Genomic DNA, 25678 nt, shown 5'->3' on the forward strand with positions numbered 1-25678 from the left:
AAGCAGAAAATATTTACATAAAATATGTTGTATTAAATCTGTGTAAATACACATAATTGTTTAATTTAGTGAGTAATGCCTCTGTAACATTTGACAACTGCATTTTCAGCAATTGCCACAGCGAGTGGCAGTGAGTTTCTGAGATTGTCAAGTTGCCATTGTCAACATACATAACATTACTAGCCTACATTGAATATTGAATCAGATTAGGTCTTGATATAATTTAGCATATAGAGAGGCCTAGTAGAGATACAATATTTCCCATAATATATGATGTATGCTAATGATGATGAAATATACTGCAGAGACTGCTCACTACTGCAGCTTCCTCAGGGGAGAAGGCTACGTGACCATTCCAGGACCACTGTCAAATGCCTCCTAGGAAGAGCTATCTCCCCTACTACTACAGTCAGCTGAAAGTATCTGTCTTCATTTGTTGCACTTTATGAAGTGCTTTCCCCCAGCCTGGTCTCATAGACTAGACGTAATATAGTAAATGTAAATCCGGGACACTCAAATTAGTATGATATGTTAGGTTTGGTATGGTTACATAAGAGAGAAGGTTACTTTAGGCAAAAACGAAAGGAGGGGATGGGTGGGCATATAATGCGAATGTCTAGCAACCCTTAGGTTGTGTGTTCGAATCTCATCATGAACAACTTTGCAACTACTTACTACTTTTGAGCTACTTTGCAACTATTTAGCATGTTAGCTAACCCTTCCCCTAACACTAATGCTAACCTTAACCCTTTTAGCTAACCCTTCCCCTAACCTTAACCCTTTAACCTAACTCCTAACCTTAACCCTAACCCCTAACCTAACCCCTAGCCTAGCTAACGTTAGCGTTAGCCACCTAGCCACGTAGCCATCCCCCAGGAAGTAGTTTGGGGGTGGGGGTGCTGCAATTTTGCAGAATAAAAAATTGCCCACGCTGAAGGCATCTCTATTGGTCCGTTAATGCAGGACTAGTAAAGGCCCAGTGCAATACTTTTGTGATTTAAAAAAAACTAAATGTATTTGAGTGTTTACCAGCATTTGTAACTTGAGTCTGATAATTATCTGTACAAAACAGTTAATCTGATAATACTTGTGGAATATAAAAATACTTGCTTGATATATATTTTCCAGTTTCTTGAAATACTTTGCAAATGCAACTTATTTCTATGTGAAAACTGAAATGGACTATTCATTCCTTTTCCATTTTAGTAGACACTCTTACCAAGAGCAACTTACAGTATTGAGTGCATACATTTTCGTACTGGTCTCCTGTGGGAATCAAACCCACAACCCTAGTATTGCAAGCACCATGCTCTACCAACTGAGCCACATCATCACATCATATCATCACAAACCACTTGATGTCTCAATGTACTCAATTACTGTATTGTGCATTGCTTTTTTAATGGTGATGGAAAGTCTACAGGTACAAACCTAGATGAACAGCCTATGTACAATACAGTAATGTACAATACAGTAATGTACATTTACATTAAGTGGGTTGTAAGGATAAGCAAATTAATACTGCACAAAAAGTGTCTGTTTTCCATGTTATTTAATGTGGATGTTTTGTGTCTTTGCCCATAACTTTGCACCTTTTTATGTAAATGTTTGAGGACAGGGTTTTGTTCTTTCTGGATTCCAGTATAATGGCAATCGCGGAGAAAGGGACAGGGCAACAACTCTTACAATTCCAACTATTGAATTCTGCAAGATACTGTTCTTAATTATACAAGTACCTTTTTTGCCAAAGCTGAGATGTTGAAAAAATTGTTTTGCCTGCGCTACAGATGTGTATATTGGTTCGCTAATACAAGTAAAGGCCCAGTGCACTACTTTTCTGAAAAAATAAATAATATATATATAATATATATTTTTAATTAAGATTTTTCAGGATGCAGCGCTGTCAGCACCCCTACTTCCCGCGGCTATGCACCTAGCTAACGTTAGCAACAACAAATTGGAATTTGTAACATATCATAAGTTTTGCAAATCCGTAACATATTGTACTTTTGCAAATTCGTAACATATTGTATGAATTGTTATTTGTAACATATTGTACAAATTGCGATTCGTAACATATCATACAAATTGTATTCATAACATATCATACGAAATGGATGATGGAGATCCTCAAATGAATACATACCATACGAAACATAACATATCAAACTAAATGGAGTGTCTTGGCATTACGTACAGAATGATACAAAATGCTCTAAGACCAGGTTGTAGCTTTCCCTGAGGTCTTCCACCAGGCTCCTCTCTCTTGCTATAAGCTCTGTCATGAGATGACAACTGTATCACTGTATTCCCAATGCTACTGTCCTCCCCACCTCCTACACACAGACATACCTGGGTTGTTCCACCAATTAGGTGCCTTTTGAGTAGTGTAACTTGGCAAAACATTTTCTTTTATTTAAGCTAATTTTAACATTCTTTCATAATCAACTAAAACACACATTTTCCCATCTCAGGAGGTTAAATAAAAATTGTACTATAGTAAGTGCCTATTAAGTGCCAAATAAAGTAACAGGGTTGACCGTAACAGGGTTAACGACTTCATCAGCCATAAATCCCCTCGTGACAGGGGGAATGGAAGCTTGTTGTGTGCAACAGGGAGGGGCAATTGAATGCAAGCTTCACTAAAACATTTAAATTGTTAAAACATTTCTAGCCTGTCTATCTATAGGTAATAGGGTTGATGTGTTATGTTCTACCAGCTCAGTTTTCCACCATAAAATGGCAAAAGATAGTAGAACCAGCTCACCAGCTTTTTTGACTATAAGTTGTTCAATGTCTCTTTTGATTTGTTTTAAAGGAATAGTTTCACCATATTAAAATGAGAGTTCAGTTCGAATAACAGGGTTGACCTCAAAATTATGGACAAGGTTTTTTGACGATAAAATGAATCACTAATAACATGAAATAAATGATAATCTTCAGAAATGACATGGTCAAAGAAAAAAAGCTTTACAATTATGGTGAAAACTTGGAGAAATGTGGGGTTAAGTGGGTTAAAATCTTCCTAGAAGTCACAGAGGATGCACAGAGGGACATGTCAAAATGCTGAATTTTGGCACTTTAGCAAGTCTTTATTCATATTACAAATCAAATGTATTGAAATGTCCATGTGGTCTATATTAAAGGGCACTTCATTTAATAATACAGGCTTTTAAAATTCAATATTTGTTCACAAATTCTACTTTTAAAAAACAACGAAAAAGGCACTTATTTCGTGGAATGACCCACCTACAGACACAGTACCGTGTACACACACACACACACGCAGACGCACACGCACACACACACACACACACACACACACACACAAACAAAGACCTTCTTCGTTACCTTTGCAGTTCTGCTTGCCATTGCATTTCCCCACAGAATAAATTGCTCTAGTAACACCACAGCAGTTAACCAGTATCCATATATTTCAGATGTACATGTGTCCTCTCATGTTATCCCTGCAAACCTGCAGCAAAAACGTAAGTTGAATGGTTATACCTCATTATGAATGCGTTAACACTCTTATGTAGACAAACTAATATCTGACAGGATAAAATCAATTTCAATTTCAATCAAATTGAACACAAATTGGAAAAGATCTCTATAGGGTAAGCCCCAGGCGGTTGCAATGTATATCTTATAATTATTTGTCTATTGTGTATTGGGGGTTTGATTTGCAAACAATGCAGGAACATAATAGCTGTGAAAAATGATCCACCACAGATTGCATCCAACTATCATGCCCTGATAACATGTTGTATTCTAGAGCTGGGATGAAGTGGTTTGCAGCACTAACCGTCTCCAGGAACCCAATCGATTCTCGGTGTAACAGCGGATGTGATTGTCTGCTGACCTCTCTATCTCACATTGTTAGCCAGGCTGAGAAAACAGACCATTGGTGACTGATCAAGCTTGAGAGATTATTTCATCTTCCTCCCACGTTTTCAATTTGTTTCTTCCCACACACAAAATGCATACTACTGTGCTCTGAACACGCAATTTGGAGCACGGGAGGGTCGGAGTATGAGTCCAAATCAAAGTATGTGAAACGGAGCACGGAGGGCACTTCTCGAATGCGCACTTCGTTTGTACATATTTTGAAGCATGCATCGATGCAAGCTTCAACAGAAAGTATGCAAAGAAATATGACTCAACCACGTAAAATAAATGACTCCAATTGTCTTGAAATCAATTGCGGCCGTTATTTGAGGTGAAGCGAGAGAATATACACTCCGACTTTGGAATTAAATGTTGCCTATTCACATCTCATATGTTGCCTGACTACAATATTTTATCTTGATAAGTTAATAAATACATCCTGTGTTAATTTTGGCATGGTTACCTGCACATACCCACTGTAGTGTGCATAGGTCGGAAGCCCATAGTAAGTCAAAAGAGCTAGCTGGCTAGCTGCTACTGTTAGCTAGCCAGATAGCCACGGAGAATTGTTAGCTAGCTACCCATTAAGAATTGACATCTGCTGTACCTTGCATAATATTTGTTTTAGGTCATTTTTGCCCGTTTAACTGCTAGCTGGCTAGCTAGGTTACAACGATTCACATATATCTAGCTGATAATTGTGAAGTAAAACGTTTGCTTTGTGTATATCTTGTTTCGTCTCTATTGTTGCCATTGTCCTGGCTGGAAGAAGGTTCAGTGAATGGGGAGATGCAGCGTGAGGTAATACAGTAGGGGGAGTGCAAGTGCATCTCAAATGTAATATTTTATGCGTTCTCCACACTCTAATCCTCACAAGAACGTACTCAAGAGACCGTCCTCGTATAATGTACTTGGAGCATGAGAGTGTGCAGCGCGGTAGTATGCATATTGAGAAACACCCACTGTTTCTCACTCCTTCTCACTAACCCTTATCCCTTTGTCTTTTTCATCACTTTGTGTTATTGTGTTCTTCCATTTGAACTCATTGGATGGCTAAGGAGCTCATAGATTGTGCATTCATGTTCATCCCACAAAGAGGTTCCCGACGGTGCTGCTAATTTTAAACAGTTGGAAATAAGAGTTAGTGAGCAGGTCAGTATTGTTGTTGTTGTTTATTTGGATTGCTTTTAGCCTATCATCAGGCTAATCTTCAGATAGTCGTTACATTTAAAGAATACATACAAAATACATTCAAATACAATCAAAATACAATCAAAACCATGGACAATATAGTTAAACCAAACAAGCAATAGCACATTGTATGGGGGTGTTGCTGTTGGAACTAAAGAGGGTGGTTACCATTTGGAGACTGCGATTATGGCAAGCATTAGCATTTCACATTCCTGCTGCTTCCCCATCATGAGGGACAGAATTAGCACAATCTGTGGAGCTGTCTTGGCTTTGCTGCAGATGCAGGGCTTTGCAGTAGCCTGTTTTCCCTGTGTGATTAATGAAACTAAAACCTGTTAAAGAGCCACTCTGTTGTTGTTAGAGCCAAAATGCCTCTGCTGCTTTGTTTAGAGCTGTGTTTTGGCCTGAGAGAGTCAAACGGTTTTAGCTTGCATTCTTGGTATGTGTGAGATATTGCTAAGAGCTATTTCATTGCCAGTAATTTATTTTGTAATCTGTTCTTTGATAGTCACGCAGGACTGTCCTTTGGAGAGTCCTGCGTAATAGCCAAATTTATGTCACCCACATTACATTTTAGTCATTTAGCAGACACTCTTATCCAGAGCAACTTACAGGAGCAATTAAGGTTAAGTGCCTTGCTCAAGGGCACATCAACAGATTTTTCACCTAGTTGGCTCATGCTTCCAATGCCAATTGAGGTATTGATGTCCAAAAGTATTTTACCTCTTAAGCATCCCCTTTTAGCCACAGTCTGTCCAGCTTTGATCATCATCAATTAAATCCATTCTTGGATCTTACACAAGGTAAGCCAAATAGTATACTTCTTCAAAACATTTTTGAAAGAATGACAAGTGTTCGGGCATTACTAACTTGTCACTTGTCCCTAGGGTTCCAAAGCTACCGGTAATTTACCAAAGTTACCGGAATCTTCAGTAATTTTGGTAATTTACACTTGAATAACTTTGTTTTTAAAAATTAATATATAGTATTAATTTAGTATATCTGTGTCCATATTGTCCAAGAGTTTCTAGTAGATAGACCATATGGTTCAAGAGAAAATAGCCTAATTAATGAAAAAAGCATCTAATCAACAATGGCATTATTTTCAATTAACTCTGCAACTCTTCCAACTATTGACTTTGTTCACAACTACCACCACTTTGACGCCAAAACATTGATAACAAATACATATTGACATAGTAAAGTAAATAAAAGTTTGTAAAAAACAATATATAAAGGATATTTCATGCTGAAACCCTCATATTAAACACCAATGGTATTCACTAAGTTGATGGTTTATATTTAGGATAATGTTTTACAGCTTTGTCATTCTATTTTTTATTTTAAAATCATATTTTGTAATTATTTCATATATTTTACATGTGATAAGGCCACACAGAGGGCCAGAAATTATTACAGACACCATTGATAATCTGAAGTACCCAAGAAAGGCATATCACTGTACTTGTGTATGTGACATTAAAACTTGAAACTTGAAAAGGGCCACTAGATGTATCGTGATAGATTACATAAAATCCTTGAAAGATACCAAAATTCTGGTAGTTTACTGGTCAATTTCGAAAGTTTCCAGTAATATACCCTCCCTTTGCAACCGTACTTGTCCCATTATGACATTCACCAAAGTTTATTTAAGTACCCCCACAACAACAGTGACATTTTTGTCTTTGTAAAGGGGACTGTGGAAGACGAGCAAAATTGCCAAAGCGGTGGAAGCAATCAAGATAATCCTATAATTTGAATGGCCTTAACATTATTTGTTTGAAACACTGTACATGGTTGGTAGTGGCTGTGGTTTGTTTTTTACAGTGGGCTATAGCAAGACAGCTTAAGCTTCAATGTATTTAAACCCCGTCCGCATGCATCTGCCTTCTGGAGTGCTGACACTGCTCAAAGGTAAAAGCTGGCTTCAGTGGTGTGTTTTGGTGCAGTCTGCAGAGATAGCTAGGGTTGTTGTTGTGATAGTTGATAGGACCCTATGAATTCTGATGTCTGTTATGAGGATGCCCTGCTTTGAGTGACGCCGTGTGATTGTGCAACTAATGTCATCATGTTTATCCTTTTGCGGTTGTCTGTTGCCAAGACAGGCGACACCAATCTGTTGCAAGATGAGAATCCTGGACGCAAAACGTCTGACATTCAGAGTGTCATGAATCAGGCAGAGGTACATGTCTTCAAATCCAGCAAGCTGCTTATTCATAAATAGAAAGCTTAGGTTTATGTTTTCAAGTTCCATTTCCTGTCTTCTGAGAGGACAGGATTAGTTGACTATCATACTTTTTGTCGCAAAATATCCCCCATATCCAACAGTGTCCAGTGGAACACATGGCTGCAGACAGTGACACAGGAGTAGGGCTACAGATGTGACTACAGGTACATTGGAATAAATGAGCTGGCAGCTCCAAGGTTCCATTGGAGGTCATGGGTAGAGAGGTGGCCAGCTTCCCTGCAGCACTACCCTATTGTGACTGGTAATAGTTTTCACTTGACTGCGGGCAAAGGCTTTCCCTGGCAGTCCCAGTGTCATCACACTAAAGGTGTGTTCTGAGGGGGTGGCTGTGTTGACAGAAGGGAAGGCCATGTTTTGGGATTGTCCAAGGCTGTTAGAGGAGAGGAAAGTTACTGCTTCTTCTCTTCACCCATCTATTGTTTATCAGGGCTGTCTCGTGTTATCAGGCTCGACAGTGTTTGCTGCTGGTGGCTCGTCCTGTCAGACAGACAACCTTCCTAGACAGTCCTTTGTGTCTGTCTGTCTGTCTGTCTGTTGTTGTTGTTACGTCTGTCTGTCTGATGTTATGTCTGTTTGTCCAGTCCTGTCTGTCTGTCTGCCTACTACCTGCCTACCTGCCCATCCGTCCGTCCATCTGTTTATCTCTAACCAGACAATTAATGTGTCTGTCTTTGTTAACTTTGCCTTTGGCCCACACTGTGAACTCCAGCATACAAGCAGACAGGAGCATCAGCAGTGGTGTAGTGGAGGGTATACGCAGGTATACGTCATATCAATTAATAAGGCAGATGGAACAGATCAGAATGTTTAGCTTAAAAATGTTGATAAACTATTATTTCTTAAAATTTTAGGCGCAGCAATGTGCACACGGCGGCAGGCCTACGTGTGAATGTTCCAAAATGCAATTTGCGGGAAAACACCATTCTAAACTGTGCACTACACATGGACAGAGATGGAAAATATCCATTAGAAAGTTCGAAAGAGGGGAGATCTAAAGATGCAACAATTATCAAGGGTGCTAATATGACTAGTATAATGCCTTTGGCTGCTAGACAATAAAAGGATGTTGGAAAAAAACAATAGAACAGGAGAACACATATGAGGAAGTCTTTATAAAATAATTGCATCCACGTTTCTATGGTGGGATTTTGGCTATAGGCTACTTTAAAAAGAAAAGGTTCCTGGAGTATCCTTTAGGGGTTATTTAAATTTAAACTGTGGAGGAACCCCTATAAGTTATTCGAAGAACCCTTTAAAAGGGTTCTTCAAAGAACCCCTTTTAATGGATCCTCAAATAACCTTTTGAAGAACCTTTTGGGGTAAATTTTTTAACTACCCCCCCCTCCCCTATTATTATTATTAATAATAATACGCATAACAATAACAACAATAACACAATATTTTAGTTGTCAGTGTTTATTATGATTTTAGTGTTAAAGCAGATTTAAAAAATCAAAATATGAGGTTAACTCCCAGCAGAGCCCCAAGTATAATAGGTATATCCTCTGGTGTGTTGATGTTAATGTGTTGATGTTCTCCGTATCCATAGCCAGAATGATTTAGCAGTGCATGGTGATCTAACAGGTTTCCTGTTATATTCATCAAAGGTGTAGGGAGGGTGAAGTCTGTGAATCCAAAAATGTTTTATTATACAGATGATTAACAAAACATGCACACGACAGTATTCATACCTTTTTGTGGTAAATGTGAATAAAAAAACTGTTTTTAATATGGTTTTCATACACATACCTTGTCCATAATGTAGAGGCCTATGGAAGAGGCAAGGGAGGAGGATGGTAAATGTGATCTGCATAACATACAAAAAACAATTGACATACCTTTGTATGCCTCCTTGTCTGTATGCCTGCAGACACAGACACAAAAGTGAGCAGTTCAGTCATCTGCACCCAATACAGCTAGCCTTCAACATATTCTTATAGCCAACATATTCTTACCTCTTTGTTGATTGATATCCATTGAATTGTGTCCATTTTCTGTTTTAGAAAGATTTGCACAAATATGAAAAGATAGATGGTATCATCATAAAACAATATCAATTTAGATCATACAAGGGACAAACCTTACCTTAAATTGAGGAGATCTTTACATTTGTCCTTTAAGTGCCTGCACCTGCTGTCCTTTCAAATTAAAATCAAAATGTTTCAGTTGGGCAACCCCCACCAACTAAGGAGGTTCCTCAATTAACCTCACCTCCTATGGGCTTCTTGGAATAACCTTTTGGGGAGCAATTTTCAGTGCCGAGATCCCTAAGGTTCTTCAAAGAACTTTGAGGATCTTTGAAGAACCCTTGTTGAACCGCACATTTTTAGAGTGCATGCCTCATAATCTGAAGGAAAACGTCCAGGTTAAAGAACAGGAAAAATATAGAGATGAAAATAACCTTCTGGTAGGCCTAACCGTCTTCTCAATTAAATGTTAACTAGCTACAAAGTAGCCTATACCTACCTGGCAGAATGATATCATGATTATTTGTATCAATCAGTGGCCATTTGTTTTGCAAACTCCATCTCATGTGCTACAGAAACACTGCTATCCAAACAACAGTGCTAGGCACCTGTGAATTAAGGGTAACCACACTCAAAAATCTAAATGTCTTTACCAGACCTCAAAAGTGGTCTCCTGGTGTTTTAAGCATTGTTATGGACTTAAAACATTGTGTTGTTTTTCTATATAAAAACATTTGACTTTGAGAACAAAGACCTGAAAACTTTTTTGAAAAATCTGAAATCTGTGAATTTCTGACTCAGTTGACAGACTCATTTATCTGTCTCAATAGTAGGGCTACTATTACTTGCACAGTACAGCTTGGGTTGGCCTGACTGTGAAAGACCAATATGGGATTTATCTTTGTAGGTCATTCAGAGTGTATGTCACTATTTTTCATAGAATTTTTCACACAGGCTACCTTTCCTTCGCTGGGCGTGCCGTATGGAAAATATTTGGCTAAATTAGAGTATACCCACTTCTCCAGGCACCACTACACCACTGAGCATCAGTCTTTTATAGAAGAAGAGCAATACATTGGGATTTTCATTGATCGTCACTGTTCTGTTGTGTCATGTGGTGTAAATTAGAGTTTGTCACACCACATGACAGGAAATGTATTGGCACACTTCACACAGGATGGACAGGGATGGAAAGGTACAGAAAAAGATAGGTTTGCTCTTTTATTTAAAGCTACCAGCGATGCTCATTAATATTTCACAAGACTGAAAAATGTGCCATAATCTTTCTTTCTGTGATGATCTGAGCATTTGAGAATGCTTTTAGATCTCAAAACCTGATTTTGTCATCTTTGGGATATCTCTCTCAATATCACAATTATAAGGATATAATTAAAAGATCTTTAGGACTTCATCTCAATTTCAAACGATATCAGTTTCAATGGAACTTTGAGTCACAAAGGCGCTCAGGGCAAGGCTTAACTTTTTGATAAACTTTTGTAGGACATCTGGTTGATCTCTGCCTGATTATAAGGCATTAGATAATAGTTCCTTCATACTACTCAGATCTTCCTACAGTTTCATCTTGGATCTCATGGATGAGAATATTTCTGGTTATCTAATAGGCCATAGTTTGATAGGCACGTGTGGTCCATAGGGGTTTATCAGTACCACTTTGCCAAACACAGAAGGTTTCATAACACGTTGATTTCTGGTTATAAGTATAAGAGGAACAAGATTGAATATTTCCTTGAATTATTAAAGCCAATCATATTAATTGCGCAATACGTTTACATTATTCATGTTGCCTATGCATTGTAAATATGGCTATATTAACCCTAAACCTACAAATCATGCTGAAGGTTAGTTCTGAGTTGTTTATTCAGGTACATGTGCAGACGTGTGTGTGTGTGTGTGTGTATAGTGAGTATTATATACTACAGTAGCAGCATTGGTCATGGTCTGGCTATATATTGTTGTTCCTATCCCATCTGCCAAGTCCCTCCTGAACTCTATCATGTCACACTTCCCTTCTGTCCCGGTGCCCTTTTTGCCTAGAAATCAACCCTAAAACTACTGTACCCACCACCATGCTCACTTCGACCCTTTACACTCCCACAAACTACATATCGTGTGCGAGGCGGAGTAGGAGGGCCAGCCGGTTTGAGTGTGCTGATTGGTTGGTGGTGTGGCTGGTGGGTGTGGTCTGAGGCAGCATTGCCTGCAGGGGGAGGCTGGCCAGTGTAGCAGAAGCCTGGAGTAGTTGGGCAGGTCCATGGATCTACTGCATGCTGCAGCCGTGTAAGGAAGGAAGGAAATAGGGCAAGAAGGAAGGAGAGAAGACGGGCTAAGAAGTCATGTGGGAGGTGTAAATCCACTGTGGGTGAGCGTGCTGAGAGGAGAAGAAGAGGTGAGTGTGTGATAGAGAAGGAGGTTAAGAGAAGAGAAGGAGGGAGGGAGGGAGGAGAGGAGATTCGGCTGGCTGTATGTGTGAGGCTGCAGTTGCTGCTTCTCCATCTGCTGCTTCTGCACTGTGTGTGTGGTCGATCACGATAAAGCTCTACCAGGATAACAGAAAGCTTTGACAGAGGATGAAGGTGTGTACTGTATCTAATGTTTGGGTGTAATTATAATGACTAACTGAAGAGATGAGGATTAGTCAGAGCATGGGAAAGTAAGCCTGTGTGTGTGTGTGTGTGTGTGTGTGTGTGTGTGTGTGTGTGTGTGTGTGTGTGTGTGTGTGTGTGTGTGTGTGTGTGTGTGTGTGTGTGTGTGTGTGTGTGTGTGTGTGTGTGTGTGTGTGTGTGTGTGTGTGTGTGTGTGTGTGTGTGTGTGTGTGTGTGTGTGTGTGTGTGGTGTGCGTGTGAGGGGTGTATCTTAGGGGTGTGCGTGTGTGCGTGCGTGCATGAGAGAGAGCATTTGTGAGTGAATGTGTATGCATGGGGGTGTGTATGTTAGTGTATACTTAGAAAATGAGGGCATGTCAATGCACTTTCAAGTAGTTTTTCCGTCCCACATATATGGACTTTACAGAAGAACTGAGGAGGAATTAGCAAAAGTGCAATGCATCAAACACTTGGTATTTCTTTCATCAGTGCATCGTAATTGAAAACCCACTACTACTGATAGTAGTGTGTGTGAGTGCGTGCATGATGGTTAAAAGTATATAGGTCAGTATTGGAGAACTAACTGTAGCCCTATGTGGTTTATCTAAATGAGGCATCTGGAATCTTTCCCTTTGGCTCTCAGTAGGAAAATAGTGACCAGACGCTGACAGTTTCCTTCCCTTTATCATAGCCAGTAGCTGAAGTCCCTTCATCAATGTAGCAAATGTTAACTCTGTTCTCTCAGATAGTGGGGCCAACCAGATACCTCACTGGAAAACAGTGCTAATTGAAAACAAAATAGCCCTCGTATTAATTAGTTCTTATCGAGTCCTGAAAAATGCTTATGTTTAGGACTGTTTAGGATTTAGCACTGAGATGTTTTTTCTCCTGTGTTGGTAAGTCTCCAAGGACTGGGTTTTCTTTCTCAAGCATGAGCTGACTTAGAGACTGTCTCTGTAGTTCAAAGAAAGGGAGAACAATTGAGCACATTTGATCATAGTTGTGAAGTAGATTCAAATGTACGTTTTCACTCCTACCTCCACCCTACAGCCACTCATAAAATAAATGTGACCCTCTTGTTAATAACACTGATGCTCCATTAATCAATAAATGGATGGACACATAATCCTCCTTGTTTTAAACTGAACAATGTGGTGCTGGCCCAGAAAGAGCTTGAGTTAAAGGGATGTTTACTAGAAAACAAAATATTGTATTTGTGCTGTGGTGTGTCTTGATCACATTTTTACCCATCATGCTGTTTTTGTCCTGAAATGCTTTGCTATGTCATTCTTCATTGTATCTTTGAAAAGTCACAAAAGCAGCGAAGAATAGATCTTTAACTGCCACAAGGTCATGTACAACTTTAAACCATTCCACTAGTGAGTACTGATGGAAAACACTTATTTTCTCCTCCCTCTCTCTCTCTCTCTCTCCCTCTCTTCTCTCTCTCTCTCTCTCTCTCTCTCTCTCTCTCTCTCTCTCTCTCTCTCTCTCTCTCTCTCTCTCTCCCTCTCTCGCTCTCTCTCTCTCTCTCTCTTTGTGCCGCCTGTATGAGTCAGAGAACCTTCATCTTTGTCTCTGTCTCGTTCCCTCTTGGAAGAAAGTTGAGTGAGAGAGAGAGAGTGAGATGGCTTTGTATCTGTTCCAACCAGAGTCATATTTTTAAATGTTAAGGGCAGCTACGTACGGTACAACTCTCATATTACATCAGCCGTGTTAGTAAGCTTCTCAGCACTATTAATTCAGTACAGCATATTGGAGGTTCATTGAGTTTGTAGTGGATTGTAGGAACGACAGCTCCTTACTAAGCATCTGCTTCAGAATGTGTGCGATATACAGTAACTGTGAACCATGACGACAGTCAAACTATCCCAAGGAATCCATACTGTCAACATTCAGTCAATGAGAGTAGGAGGGTATAGATAGAGTTGACAGAGTCATGTCTTTGCTATGGACGTATTCCTCACACAAGTGTCTACAAAGCTTTTCTTCTCTCCTGGCTTTGAGGCATCACAACACTGCAAAGCCTGCTGTCATGCTGCTGAAATCATAGCTGCCTGCTTAAGACAGTCAGCAAGCAGGCTTGTGGCTAATATTAGCATGCTCACACCGTCGTATCCCTGCAGACTAATATTAGCGTTCTGTGCTCACTGGGGTTTAATTGTCTGTGTGATTTGACTCAAACACACACATACGCACACACACACCCTGAGCCCCCTTGCACTGATTGCTGGAGGGGTGTCAAATTCGCCTGGTGTCTGTCCTTTGTGTCTGTCCTTCTATAACAAGCCTCATAGAGCCATGAATGGAGAGGCTCCTTGGGTTGTCATGGAGAGCAGAAATAGAGGAGAAATCCATACAACGCAAGGACATCAGACAATTACTATCTCTGATAAGATTCAGGAGTTTCTGACTTACATCTGATTTGACCATGGCATTCTCATCTTATATCTGATTATATTATATAAGTCACAGTAATTACATGTGTTAGAAGTTCAAGTTAATATAACTTCCTTGAAATTCAAGTTAACATAACTTAATTGAAATTCAAGTTACTACAATTTTTCCATGTAATTCAAGTTAATACAACTTTTCCTTGAAGTCCAAGTCAACAGTAAATCAGTAACCACATGGCAGGTGGCGAGTGGTAATGATCTCGCTCCATTGTGACTCTTGGCGCGGCAGACGAGTGTGCGTGTGTTTGTGACTGGATAGCGCCCATATCCCGCCAGCCTGCATGCCAACTTGGCCAACTCTCAGTGAGCAGGGCATTCAAGGGTGGCACTGCAGCATGTATACCACCGGTACTAAGGATAGACAAGGAGGAGGACAATATGTCCCTTAACTCTGTTCCACAGCGTCTGGGTGCTGGTCGTGTAGTTTTGTTTACCTAAGCCCTATGTAATTCCGTTACCGCAGGCTACTTTCAGTCTTTCTTTCTGCCACTTTCTCTCTCCCTCTCGTTTAGACAGATTTTTCATCTTCTCTTCCTCTGTCTCTTTCTTTCTTTTTCTCCCTCACTCCTGTCTGGGCCGACGTTGTGATGGATAGTTGAGGCTCATCAGCCTCTTTCCAAAATGAATACGGCCCGGTGTCGTCTTTCAGCTGATGGCCTGATAGCTACAAACATAACTGATAGTTGTGGTTTATCAGCCAGTAGCTCTCTGAGGTGAGATAATTGCTGCCAGGAACAGGAGTGGCTGTCACTTTTATGACACTGGTTAAGGAGATTATCTTCCTCTTGACACCATTTAGACAATGAGACCCCATTTTTATGTTTTTATTTAACCTTTATTTAACTAGGCAAGTCAGTTAAGAACAAATTCTTATTTACAATGACGGCCTACCCTGGTCAAACCCGGATGACACTGGGCTAATTGTGCGCCGCCCTATGGGACTCCCAATCACTGCCGGATTGTGATACAGCCTGGAATCGAATCAGGGACTGTAGTGATGCCTCTAGCACTGAGATGCAGTTCCTTAGACCGCTGCGCCACTCGGGAGACCCCATGGGGCCCACTAGTGTAAAACTACTGTAACAAATGGTATAAAAGCCTCATTAAGGTGTCTATGTTGCCTGTGAGTTGGCGCTAGCTCCACTGAAGGAAGGTGTGATGGGTCATTCCACGAATAGAGTGCATTTTATGTTCTTGAGACATTATGTGAGTCAAATTTTATTATGAGATAAAACACTAAATTTAACAGTTGGATCACATACATCTACACTCTAACGAAACTAACTAACTAAACTAAAATTCCAAAAGTAGTGTGTTTTCATTAAAATAATTTAGTTGTTTTCTCTGAAAATCCAAGTTTTGGCTTGTCCCACGTCATGTCTGTCCGACCCACTTAACCATTATTGGTTAAGTGGGTTTTAACCATTATTGTGAAGTTTTAACCATTATTGTGAAGCCTTAGTCATTTTGTGGCTTTGACAAAGTCCTTTCTGAAGATGATGATTTACTTAATGTGATTAGTGATTCATTTACATTTGTACCCAAGGTTTAAGGTCAACCCTGTTACATGAACTGGACTCTCGTTTTAATATGGTAAAACTATTCCTTTTAAAATTATTTTTTCAAAAGAAACATTGAAAAACTAATAGGCTTGTCAAATCATAGTGTAAAAGCAGGTGAGCTGCTTCTACTCTTTTTGGACATTTCCTGGTGTTTTGTGGTTGAAAACTGAGTGGGTCGAGCATAACACATCAATGCTGTTACCTATAGATAGATAGGCTAGAAATGTTTTGACAAGTTGAAATGTTTTGTTAGGATTGTATTAAATTGTCCCTCCTTGTTGCGCACAACAAGCTTCCATTCCTCCTGTCACAAGGGGAGTTATGGCTGATTTAAGTTGAAATTATCAACCATCTTATTGTCAACCCTGTTAGGAAAATATGTTTGTTATGAAGTTGAACATGTGCTCTTTATGACATAATGTTAAAAGTAGGTGAAAAAAATAGTTTTTTATGCCAAAATTACACTACCCAAAAGGCATGTGGAGAGAGGTAGGGGTCAGAGAAGGGGGATAAGCAGTTAGAGGGATAGAAGAGTAGTCTTTGGAAAATTATGTGTGTGTGTGTGTGTGTGTGTGTGTGTGTGTGTGTGTGTGTGTGTGTGTGTGTGTGTGTGTGTGTGTGTGTGTGTGTGTGTGTGTGTGTGTGTGTGTGTGTGTGTGTGTGTGTGTGTGTGTGTGTGCACCTACGTGCTTGCATTTCTGCGTTCTTGTGCGTGCGTTTGTGTGTGTGACATGCCAAGTCTTAAACACATTCCCTTCATTCTGTCAAGTCCTATTTGAGCCCCACACATGCACACTCTTTCTCCTACTGTTAGCATAAGGCAAGTCCTAACTCCAATCTGTCACTCTTAGCTACCCTCTTCCTCTTGAGTTCATTGTCCTCTTTCTTTCTATGCAGATTCTCAGAGTAACATGGTGGGAAACTTCTGATAGTTTGACAGCAGGTGTTGCTTAACTGAAAGCATTTTGTTCAGCAAATAGTTAGATATGGCTTGGTTTAAAAAAAAAAAATGTGTGTGTGTTAAAACTTTTGTGATGAAAGAGGGACAGCTTGGTGTATGACATGCTGACATACACAGACAGATCTGTGTTATGACATGTTTTGAAGAAGAAGAAAATATTTCCATGTGTGAGGGAATTCTAGACGTTTGACAGATATGAGCTGTGTGAGATTGAAGAGGGTGATGACAGGTTCGAATATGCGGCCGCTTATTGAACTAAAGATATGCCATATCGTGAAGCAATGACAAAAGTCCTTAGTCTCCTTCCCACTGCATCAATGTGAAATGGATTCCTCTAAAGAAAACCAAGCCTTCCTTTCCTACAGCTTAAAGCTTCCTAAACTGAGTCTCCTTGAAGTGTCTTTTCAGAATAGATGGTAATTCTAACAGCCAATCAGGATAAAATGTCATTCTCAATCACTAGGGCACCTAACACACTGTGTTAAACCGATAGAGAGCCAGAAGGGTGGCATTTAGTCATCAGGGAAAGCAGCTTTCCTTTGTTGTTGATTAAGACAATTATCTCAAAGCTGTAAAGTCTAGATTGGATGATTGGAAGTGATTGTGTGTAGTACACCTCTATGTCTGCAGAAGTGTACAGTATTCTATAGGGATTATAGATTACCTATGTTATCTGAGGCAAAGCTGTTCACCCTTTATTGTACTACTGCTACTGCCACTCATTCACCTCCTTACTACCTCATTCAGCCATTCACTACCTCACTGCTGCACTCTTATACTTAATCCAGTCATTGCTTCATTCATTCAACAACAGCTGTTCTCCATGTGTAACACACATGATCAGAAAAGTATGACTTATCTCTCTCTCTCTCTCTCTCTCTCTCTCTCTCTCTCCCTCTCTCACAGGTATGGTGACTAGAGATCTGCTGGAGGCGTCCTACGGGTCTGTTTGTCCATAATGTCCTTAGTCTTACTGAGTAGGAAGGAAAATGTCCTCAAAATACACTGACACCCCCATCAACAGATAAACAAACAAAACCCTAGTAAAAGGAGAGGAGGCCAGTCTCTGTCTTCTTTATCACTCTCTCTCTCTCTTCCTTGCCTCGTGATGTGCAGAGTGTGAGGTCATGTCCCAGTCTGGAAAAGTCCTTCATCTGTACGTGGAGGTAAGGTCAGCCCCGGAGCAGGATGGGAGGGGGGGCTCGGGCGGAGGAGTGGAGGGGCCTGAGACTGGGAGTAACTCAGCCTCAGCACAGGATGGGCCGGCTGGGCTTTTGTCCCAGCTAGCCGGCCAGACAAAATGCCAGACTCCTACCAAAGCTCCAACGCACCGCCTAGCCCATAACTTCACCCACACCCAGTCTCCCTCCAGACATACAGTGAGCTTCCAGCTCCACCAAGGCAATGGCAACCAGTCACCTAGCATCTCCAAGCGGCAGAGTTTACCAGCAGCACTGACCCACTCCCCAGCCTTTTCCGGAAATGGGAGGACCACCACCCCCCACACACCCCCCTCCAAAGGGCAGGGGGTGGGGGGAAATGCCAAACGCTCGGTGGTCACCTTCAGCTACATTGAGAAGGCTAACGTCAAGACAGTGGAGAGCCCACAGAACTCTGCCTGTCAGAGGAGGTCTAGGGAGGAGAGGTCATCCCCACCTTCCCACCCCCGGAAGAGACTCAGCGATCCCATCTGGTTGGGTAGTCCTGGCTCCTCCTGCAGCTCCAGTCCCAAACTAGCGTTTCGTCCCCCAGGGTGTATCCAGCAGCAGCAACAGCAGCAACTATCAGTCTCCCCCAGCCACCGCCACCCCGTCTTGGATCCCGTCGGCAGGGCAGCCACCCAGCGTGCCCTGGATGAGTTTGGGTTTGGTTCCCCCCTGCTCAGGAGTAAGATCATCCATGGGCTCGAGCAGAGTCCCAGGGGCTCCCGCCACAACCAGCAGGCCCGTTGTCTGTCCTGGGCAGGTGGCTCTCCTGTCCAACGCCACAGCGCCTGCAATAATCTCCCCAATAATCACGCCATGGACGCAGATAGAAACCGGGCCGTTTGCGGGCCATTACCCAGGAGCCCAGCCTCCGACCAGCTTTCGTCCCATGCTAGGCAGGCCGCTCTGTGTATGTCTCCTAACTCGAGACCCAGGTTGTGCATGGGGCCCCAGGCCCAGAGCCCACACCACTGGGCAGGTCAGGACAAAGTTATCACAGGAAGTCCAGCCACCCAGAGACAAGTACACAAGCCCTGTAACAGCAGTTCCTCCCCTCAAGGGACCATTCTCCAACTTAGCAATAAACTAGGGGTGGGAACTGTACTGAACCAGCTAAGTGGTAGCAAACCCTCCTCCTCAGCCAACAGCCCTGAAGTGGCCCGGAAGCTAGCCGAGGAGGCTACTAAAGTATCCTCTATTTTAACAGAGGTAAGAAGGAACTCATTGACATTGCACAGCACTTTAGACGAAGTAGAGAGCCCCAACTCTGGATGTATGTCCGGAGAAGCCAACAGTTCTGTCCCAAAAGCACAACGGCAACATTTGCAGCATCAGAAAGTTAAGATGAACATCCCTTTACACGGCCTACACACACCAGCATTGAACGACACTGACTCTCACCAGGCTGGAAACTCTTTACCATCGTCACGCACACAGGACACAAACTCTCCAACACTAACCAATCATGGGACACAGCACGGAGGAGGGCGGGCTCTGGTTCAGAGCTCCATCCTATCAGACGCAGTAGTGGGTGGAGGAGTGTCCCCAGCCCTGCCTTCACGCTTCCTCCATCCCTTTCTTCCCCCAGCCGAGACCAGCTCCCCTCTGAGGGACCCCAGGCTGCTGAGAGCCCAGGTCAGAGTCACCGAGAGCCCCACGCTGCACCGCTGTCAGCCCCCGCAATACACTGGAGATTTCTGGTCCTTGGAGCCGGACAGGAGAGCCGACTTGTCCTGCTTCGACAGGGGGGACAGTGCCGAGCTGGCCCGTAGGCTCTACATACGCCAGAGTGTGGAAGAAGCGCCTGTCAGCTGGACTTCCAGGCAGCCCTGGAGCCACCTGGCAGGGGAGGAGAGCAGCAGCTCCAGTTCCAGCCCCAGACATGGACCTGGACCCGGTCAGCAGCCCTTGAGCACGGCCCAGCAGAAGAGGGCCGAGCAGAGGAGGAGGGAAGTTCTGCTGCTGGGCCCTGTGGTGCTGGACTCCCCAGAGGAGGACGAGGGCCTGGATGGGGATGGGGAGGAGGATGAGGAGGAGGTTTACGGACCAGGGCAGCAGCCAGGCCTGCTGAGGGTGGAGGAGCCTCGAGAGGGGGAGCAAATTGGGGTAGCGGGGTCCTCGTCACGCAGCTCCAGCGGGGTGACGGGCAGCCTAGGTGAAAGGGAATATGTGTCCCCAGAGTCCAGTCAGTCCAGCCACCAGAGCAACGAGACAGGAGCTGCCACCTCAGGGATACAGGTGAGACATTCCTCTTCTTACACTCCCCTACATATTTATTTGGACAGTGAAGCTAAAACTTTTAATTTGGCTCTATACTCCAGCATTTTGGATTTGAGATCAAATGTGTAATATGAAGGGACAGTACAGATTGTTACCTTTTATTTGAGGGTATTTTCATACATATCTGTTTTACCATGTAGAATGTCATTTTCATGTATCAACTCCCTCCATTTAAAGGAGTCATAAGAATTTGGACAAATTCACTTACACTCCCCTACATATTTATTTGGACAGTGTAGCTAAAACTTCAAATTTGGTTCTATTCTCAAGCATTTTGGATTTGTCATTTTGGATGACTACTTTAAAACACATATACAGTGGGGAGAACAAGTATTTGATACACTGCAGATTTTGCAGGTTTTCCTACTTACAAAGCATGTAGAGGTCTGTAATTTGTATCATAGGTACACTTCAACTGTGAGAGACGGAATCTAAAACAAAAATCCAGAAAATCACATTGTATGATTTTTAAGTAATGAATTTGCATTTTATTGCATGACATAAGTATTTGATCACCTACCAACCAGTAAGAATTCCGGCTCTCACAGACCTGTTCATTTTTCTTTAAGAAGCCCTCCTGTTCTCCACTCATTACCTGTATTAACTGCACCTGTTTGAACTCGTTACCTGTATAAAAGACACCTGTCCACACACTCAATCAAACAGACTCCAACCTTGGCCATTGTGGAGAGGTTGGAGTCTGTTTGATTGAGTGTGTGGACAGGTGTCTTTTATACAGGTAACGAGTTCAAACAGGTGCAGTTAATACAGGTAATGAGTGGAGAACAGGAGGGCTTCTTAAAGAAAAACGAACATGTCTGTGAGAGCCGGAATTCTTACTGGTTGGTAGGTGATCAAATACTTATGTCATGCAATAAAATGCAAATTAATTACTTAAAAATCATACAATGTGATTTTCTGGATTTTTGTTTTAGATTCCGTCTCTCACAGTTGAAGTGTACCTATGATATAAATTACAGACCTCTACATGCTTTGTAAGTAGGAAAACCTGCAAAATCGGCAGTGTATCAAATACTTGTTCTCCCCACTGTAAGTGAATTTGTCCAAATACTTCTAAATGGTAAAACAGATATGTATGAAAATAACCTCAAATAAAAGGTGACATTCTGTGCTGTCGCCTCATATGAAACATTTGATCTCAAATCCAAAATGCTGGAGTATAGAGCCAAATTAAAAGTTGTAGCTTCACTATCCAAATAAATACGTAGGGGAGTGTATATGCATTAAAATATTAATTAAAATATATAAAAGTTAACTAAATGTATCTTGTTATTTATTAATTTTGCCATGTGTACATGTCTGGATGTGTGTTCCAGACGGACAGTGGCGCTGCAGTCCCAGGCCCCTCCCTCCACTCCCAGAGGATAGCTCGTGCCAAGTGGGAGTTCCTATTTGGGACACCCGCTGAGGAGGCTGCCAGCAGGGGGGAGAAAAGTGAGAGCTCTGCATATTTACCACCCATAATCATTACCCATAGAGATAGATACAGTATTAGCTATATATAGTATTTATCTCTATGACTATGTCGATGTCGATGACCCTTTAACTGTTCCAACAGGATAGACACTATACTGTACATGTGATTCAAGTGATACATGAAACGTATCATAGCACGTGTTCAAAACACGCACATAGGTCAGTGTTCAGCAACCTATAACAACAACATTAACATTAGAATGGTAGAGCAGAATTTTTCTGTACTTTTTCAGTGATATCAACTGCTTCCTCTGTTCCATCATGTCAGATACCATCGAGGCCTCCACAGCTCCTCCTAGTGGCCAGTCCAGTGAATCCCCCACCCCCACGCCCCCCACCTCCATCCCCATCATTTCAGCCAATCACGAGGTGCAGCACGTGGAGGTGGAGCTGGTGACTCCTCCCCCAGCGGCGGCGGGGGCGTCGCCCAAGACAGGCATCATCCGGAGGACCCTCAAGTACTCGGAGACGGACCTGGACGCCGTGCCCCTGCGCTGCTACCGCGAGACCGACATCGATGAGGTGCTATTGGCTGAGCAGGAGGATGCCGACTCAGCATTTGGGAGTAACCGTAGCGTGAAAAGCACGTCGGGTACAGGCAGCAGCCCCCTCGGTGTCTGTCCCTATAAGAGAACAAGTGGGGAGGAGGAGGAGGAGGTGGAAGGAGAGGAGGAAGAGGAGGAGGAGGAGGAGGAGGAGGATGAGGAGGAGGTGGTGAGCTGGGTCTCAGTGAGGATGCAGGGGGACATTAAGAGGCAGCAACAGCAGCAGGTGATCAGTCAGCTGCTGAAGAGGTGAGATGGACACACACATAGACACGTAGAAACACACACGCACAAATGCATACACAAACTCCTTTTTTTTTCTTTTTTTTTTACAAATATGCTTACACACATATACATACACACATACACACACACTCATGCAGATACACAGAAACACACATTTCAAGTTTGACAGGATTTTGACCAATTTATGCATCATCACATACAGTGGGGGGAAAAAGTATTTAGTCAGCCACCAATTGTGCAAGTTCTCCCACTTAAAAAGATGAGAGAGGCCTGTAATTTTCATCATAGGTACACGTCAACTATGACAGACAAAATGAGAGAAAGAAAATCCAGAAAATCACATTGTAGGATTTTTTATGAATTTATTTGCAAATTATGGTGGAAAATAAGTATTTGGTCAATAACAAAAGTTTCTCAATACTTTGTTATATACCCTTTGTTGGCAATGACACAGGTCAAACGTTTTCTGTAAGTCTTCACAAGGTTTTCACACACTGTTGCTGGTATTTTGGCCCATTCCTCCATGCAGATCTCCTCTAGAGCAATGATGTTTTGGGGCTGTCGCTGGGCAACACAGACTTTCAACTCCCTCCAAAGATTTTCTATGGGGTTGAGATCTGGAGACTGGCTAGGCCACTCCAGGACCTTGAAATGCTTCGTACGAAGCCACTCCTTCGTTGCCCGGGCGGTGTGTTTGGGATCATTGTCATGCTGAAAGACCCAGCCACGTTTCATCTTCAATGCCCTTGCTGATGGAAGGAGGTTTTCACTCAAAATCTCACGATACATGGCCCCATTCATTCTTTCCTTACACGGATCAGTCGTCCTGGTCCCTTTGCAGAAAAACAGCCCCAAAGCATGATGTTTCCACCCCCATGCTTCACAGTAGGTATGGTGTTCTTTGGATGCAACTCAGCATTCTTTGTCCTCCAAACACGACGAGTTGAGTTTTTACCAAAAAGTTATATTTTGGTTTCATCTGACCATATGACATTCTCCCAATCCTCTTCTGGATCATCCAAATGCACTCTAGCAAACTTCAGACGGGCCTGGACATGCACTGCAGGATTTGAGTCCCTGGCGGCGTAGTGTGTTACTGATGGTAGGCTTTGTTACTTTGGTCCCAGCTCTCTGCAGGTCATTCACTAGGTCCCCCTGTGTGGTTCTGGGATTTATGCTCACCGTTCTTGTGATCATTTTGACCCCACGGGGTGAGATCTTGCGTGGAGCCCCAGATTGAGGGAGATTATCAGTGGTCTTGTATGTCTTCCATTTCCTACTAATTGCTCCCACAGTTGATTTCTTCAAACCAAGCTGCTTACCTATTGCAGATTCAGTCTTCCCAGCCTGGTGCAGGTCTACAATTTTGTTTCTAGTGTCCTTTGACAGCTCTTTGGTCTTGGCCATAGTGGAGTTTGGAGTGTGACTGTTTGAGGTTGTGGACAGGTGTCTTTTATACTGATAACAAGTTCAAACATGGCCATTAATACAGGTAACGAGTGGAGGACAGAGGAGCCTCTTAAAGAAGAAGTTACAGGTCTGTGAGAGCCAGAAATCTTGCTTGTTTGTAGGTGACCAAACACTTATTTTCCACCATAATTTGCAAATAAATTCATTAAATATCCTACAATGTGATTTTCTGTATTTTTTTTCTCAATTTGTCTGTCATAGTTGACGTGTACCTATGATGAAAATTACAGGCCTCTCTCATCTTTTTAAGTGGGAGAACTTGCACAATTGGTGGCTGACTAAATACTTTTTTCCCCCACTGTATTCATGAGTGCTATCTATTTCTAGCATCTTGTGAATAGAACAAAGGTGCTAATGTTTTTAGTTTGTGTCATAATTTTTTCTCCCACAAGAACACTGATTAAGCAGGATCTGGCAAGAACTACAGTACAATGGTATGAATGTGTGTCTCGTTCTGCTACCCCATGTTGAGATCTTCCTAGTAACCTACTTATCAATAGACCTCTCAAACCAGTTTGATTACATTGTTTTTCTTTAGCACTCACAGTTTTCTATTGTCAAACAGTTACAGTGTACAGTGTACCATAGTCAGTCACTAGACTACAGTTTATGTTATCGCTTTGGTGCAATTTTCACAAGTATGTGGTATATTTTCACAACTCTTAGTACAAAACAATAAACAGATCATCAAAAAGGCAGTTGTTTCAAAACTCTAAGCACATTTTCAATTGAATAAGTACTTCACACAAAATCATAGTCACCTTTTCAGCAAACTTAATCAGTTTCATCTAGAAATACATGTTTCATATTGCAATACATGCTCATATAAAGTAATTGCTTTTTACAATGCAATGCTCACATTACTTTTGATATGATTCTCTTGTCTTTTGTTAAAATACATTTTACTATTTATTAATCTGACTGCTCTCAATTGACGATTAATTAAACGTTTGGTAAACCTATAGATTTGACATGTAAAGTGTTTTTTTTGTACAGATTTGAGAACTACATAATGAAAATGTATGCCTGTAAAGTAGAAACATAAAAAGTATGATATATACTCGAATGTACTACTATAATGATGACTATTGTGTAACAAATAAAATCTAAGTGTATTGGTTGCATACACAGATAAGCAGATGTTACAGCAGGTGTAGCCAAATGCTTGTGCTTCTTGCTCTTACAGTGCAGTAATTCAATATCAATACAATACCAATATCAAATAATCCAGAAAGTCCAAAACAATAAAGAAATGCATCCGCTACAGAGTAAACATGTATCCAAAATGAAGTTGCTGGGGTCTTTTATGGGAGGGGGATCACACTGCTTTACTAAAATTGCATTGGTCAATACAGTACTGTAATACCGTAATATATGCCATTTACGTAGCAGACACTTATATCCAAAGTGACAACAGTCCACACATTTTTGGTATGTGACCCCAGTGGGAATCGAACCCACAACTCTGGTGTTGTTAGTGCCATGCTCTTATGAACTGAGCAACGTACAGGACCACTGCAATACATAAGTACAATACAATACTGAAAAATACAATACAT

General features: G+C 41.8%; 1 protein-coding gene across 1 annotated transcript in view; it reads left to right on the forward strand.

Annotated features, from left to right (window-relative positions):
- Nucleotides 1-18003: 18003 nt before the first annotated feature.
- The window catches only part of LOC311134068 (uncharacterized protein), a gene marked incomplete at its 5' end in the record, with an annotated part of 69560 nt that continues 61885 nt past the window's right edge, over nt 18004-25678 (forward strand). The window contains 3 exons of the mRNA XM_084167664.1: nt 18004-20319; nt 21699-21816; nt 22127-22652. Coding sequence (XP_084023790.1) covers nt 18004-20319; nt 21699-21816; nt 22127-22652 — 2960 coding nt within the window. The remainder of the gene's footprint in view (nt 20320-21698; nt 21817-22126; nt 22653-25678) is intronic.

This window comes from Coregonus lavaretus, assembly GCF_964263955.1.
Source record: "Coregonus lavaretus genome assembly, chromosome: 1".
In the NCBI taxonomy this organism is placed as follows: Eukaryota; Metazoa; Chordata; class Actinopteri; order Salmoniformes; family Salmonidae; genus Coregonus; species Coregonus lavaretus.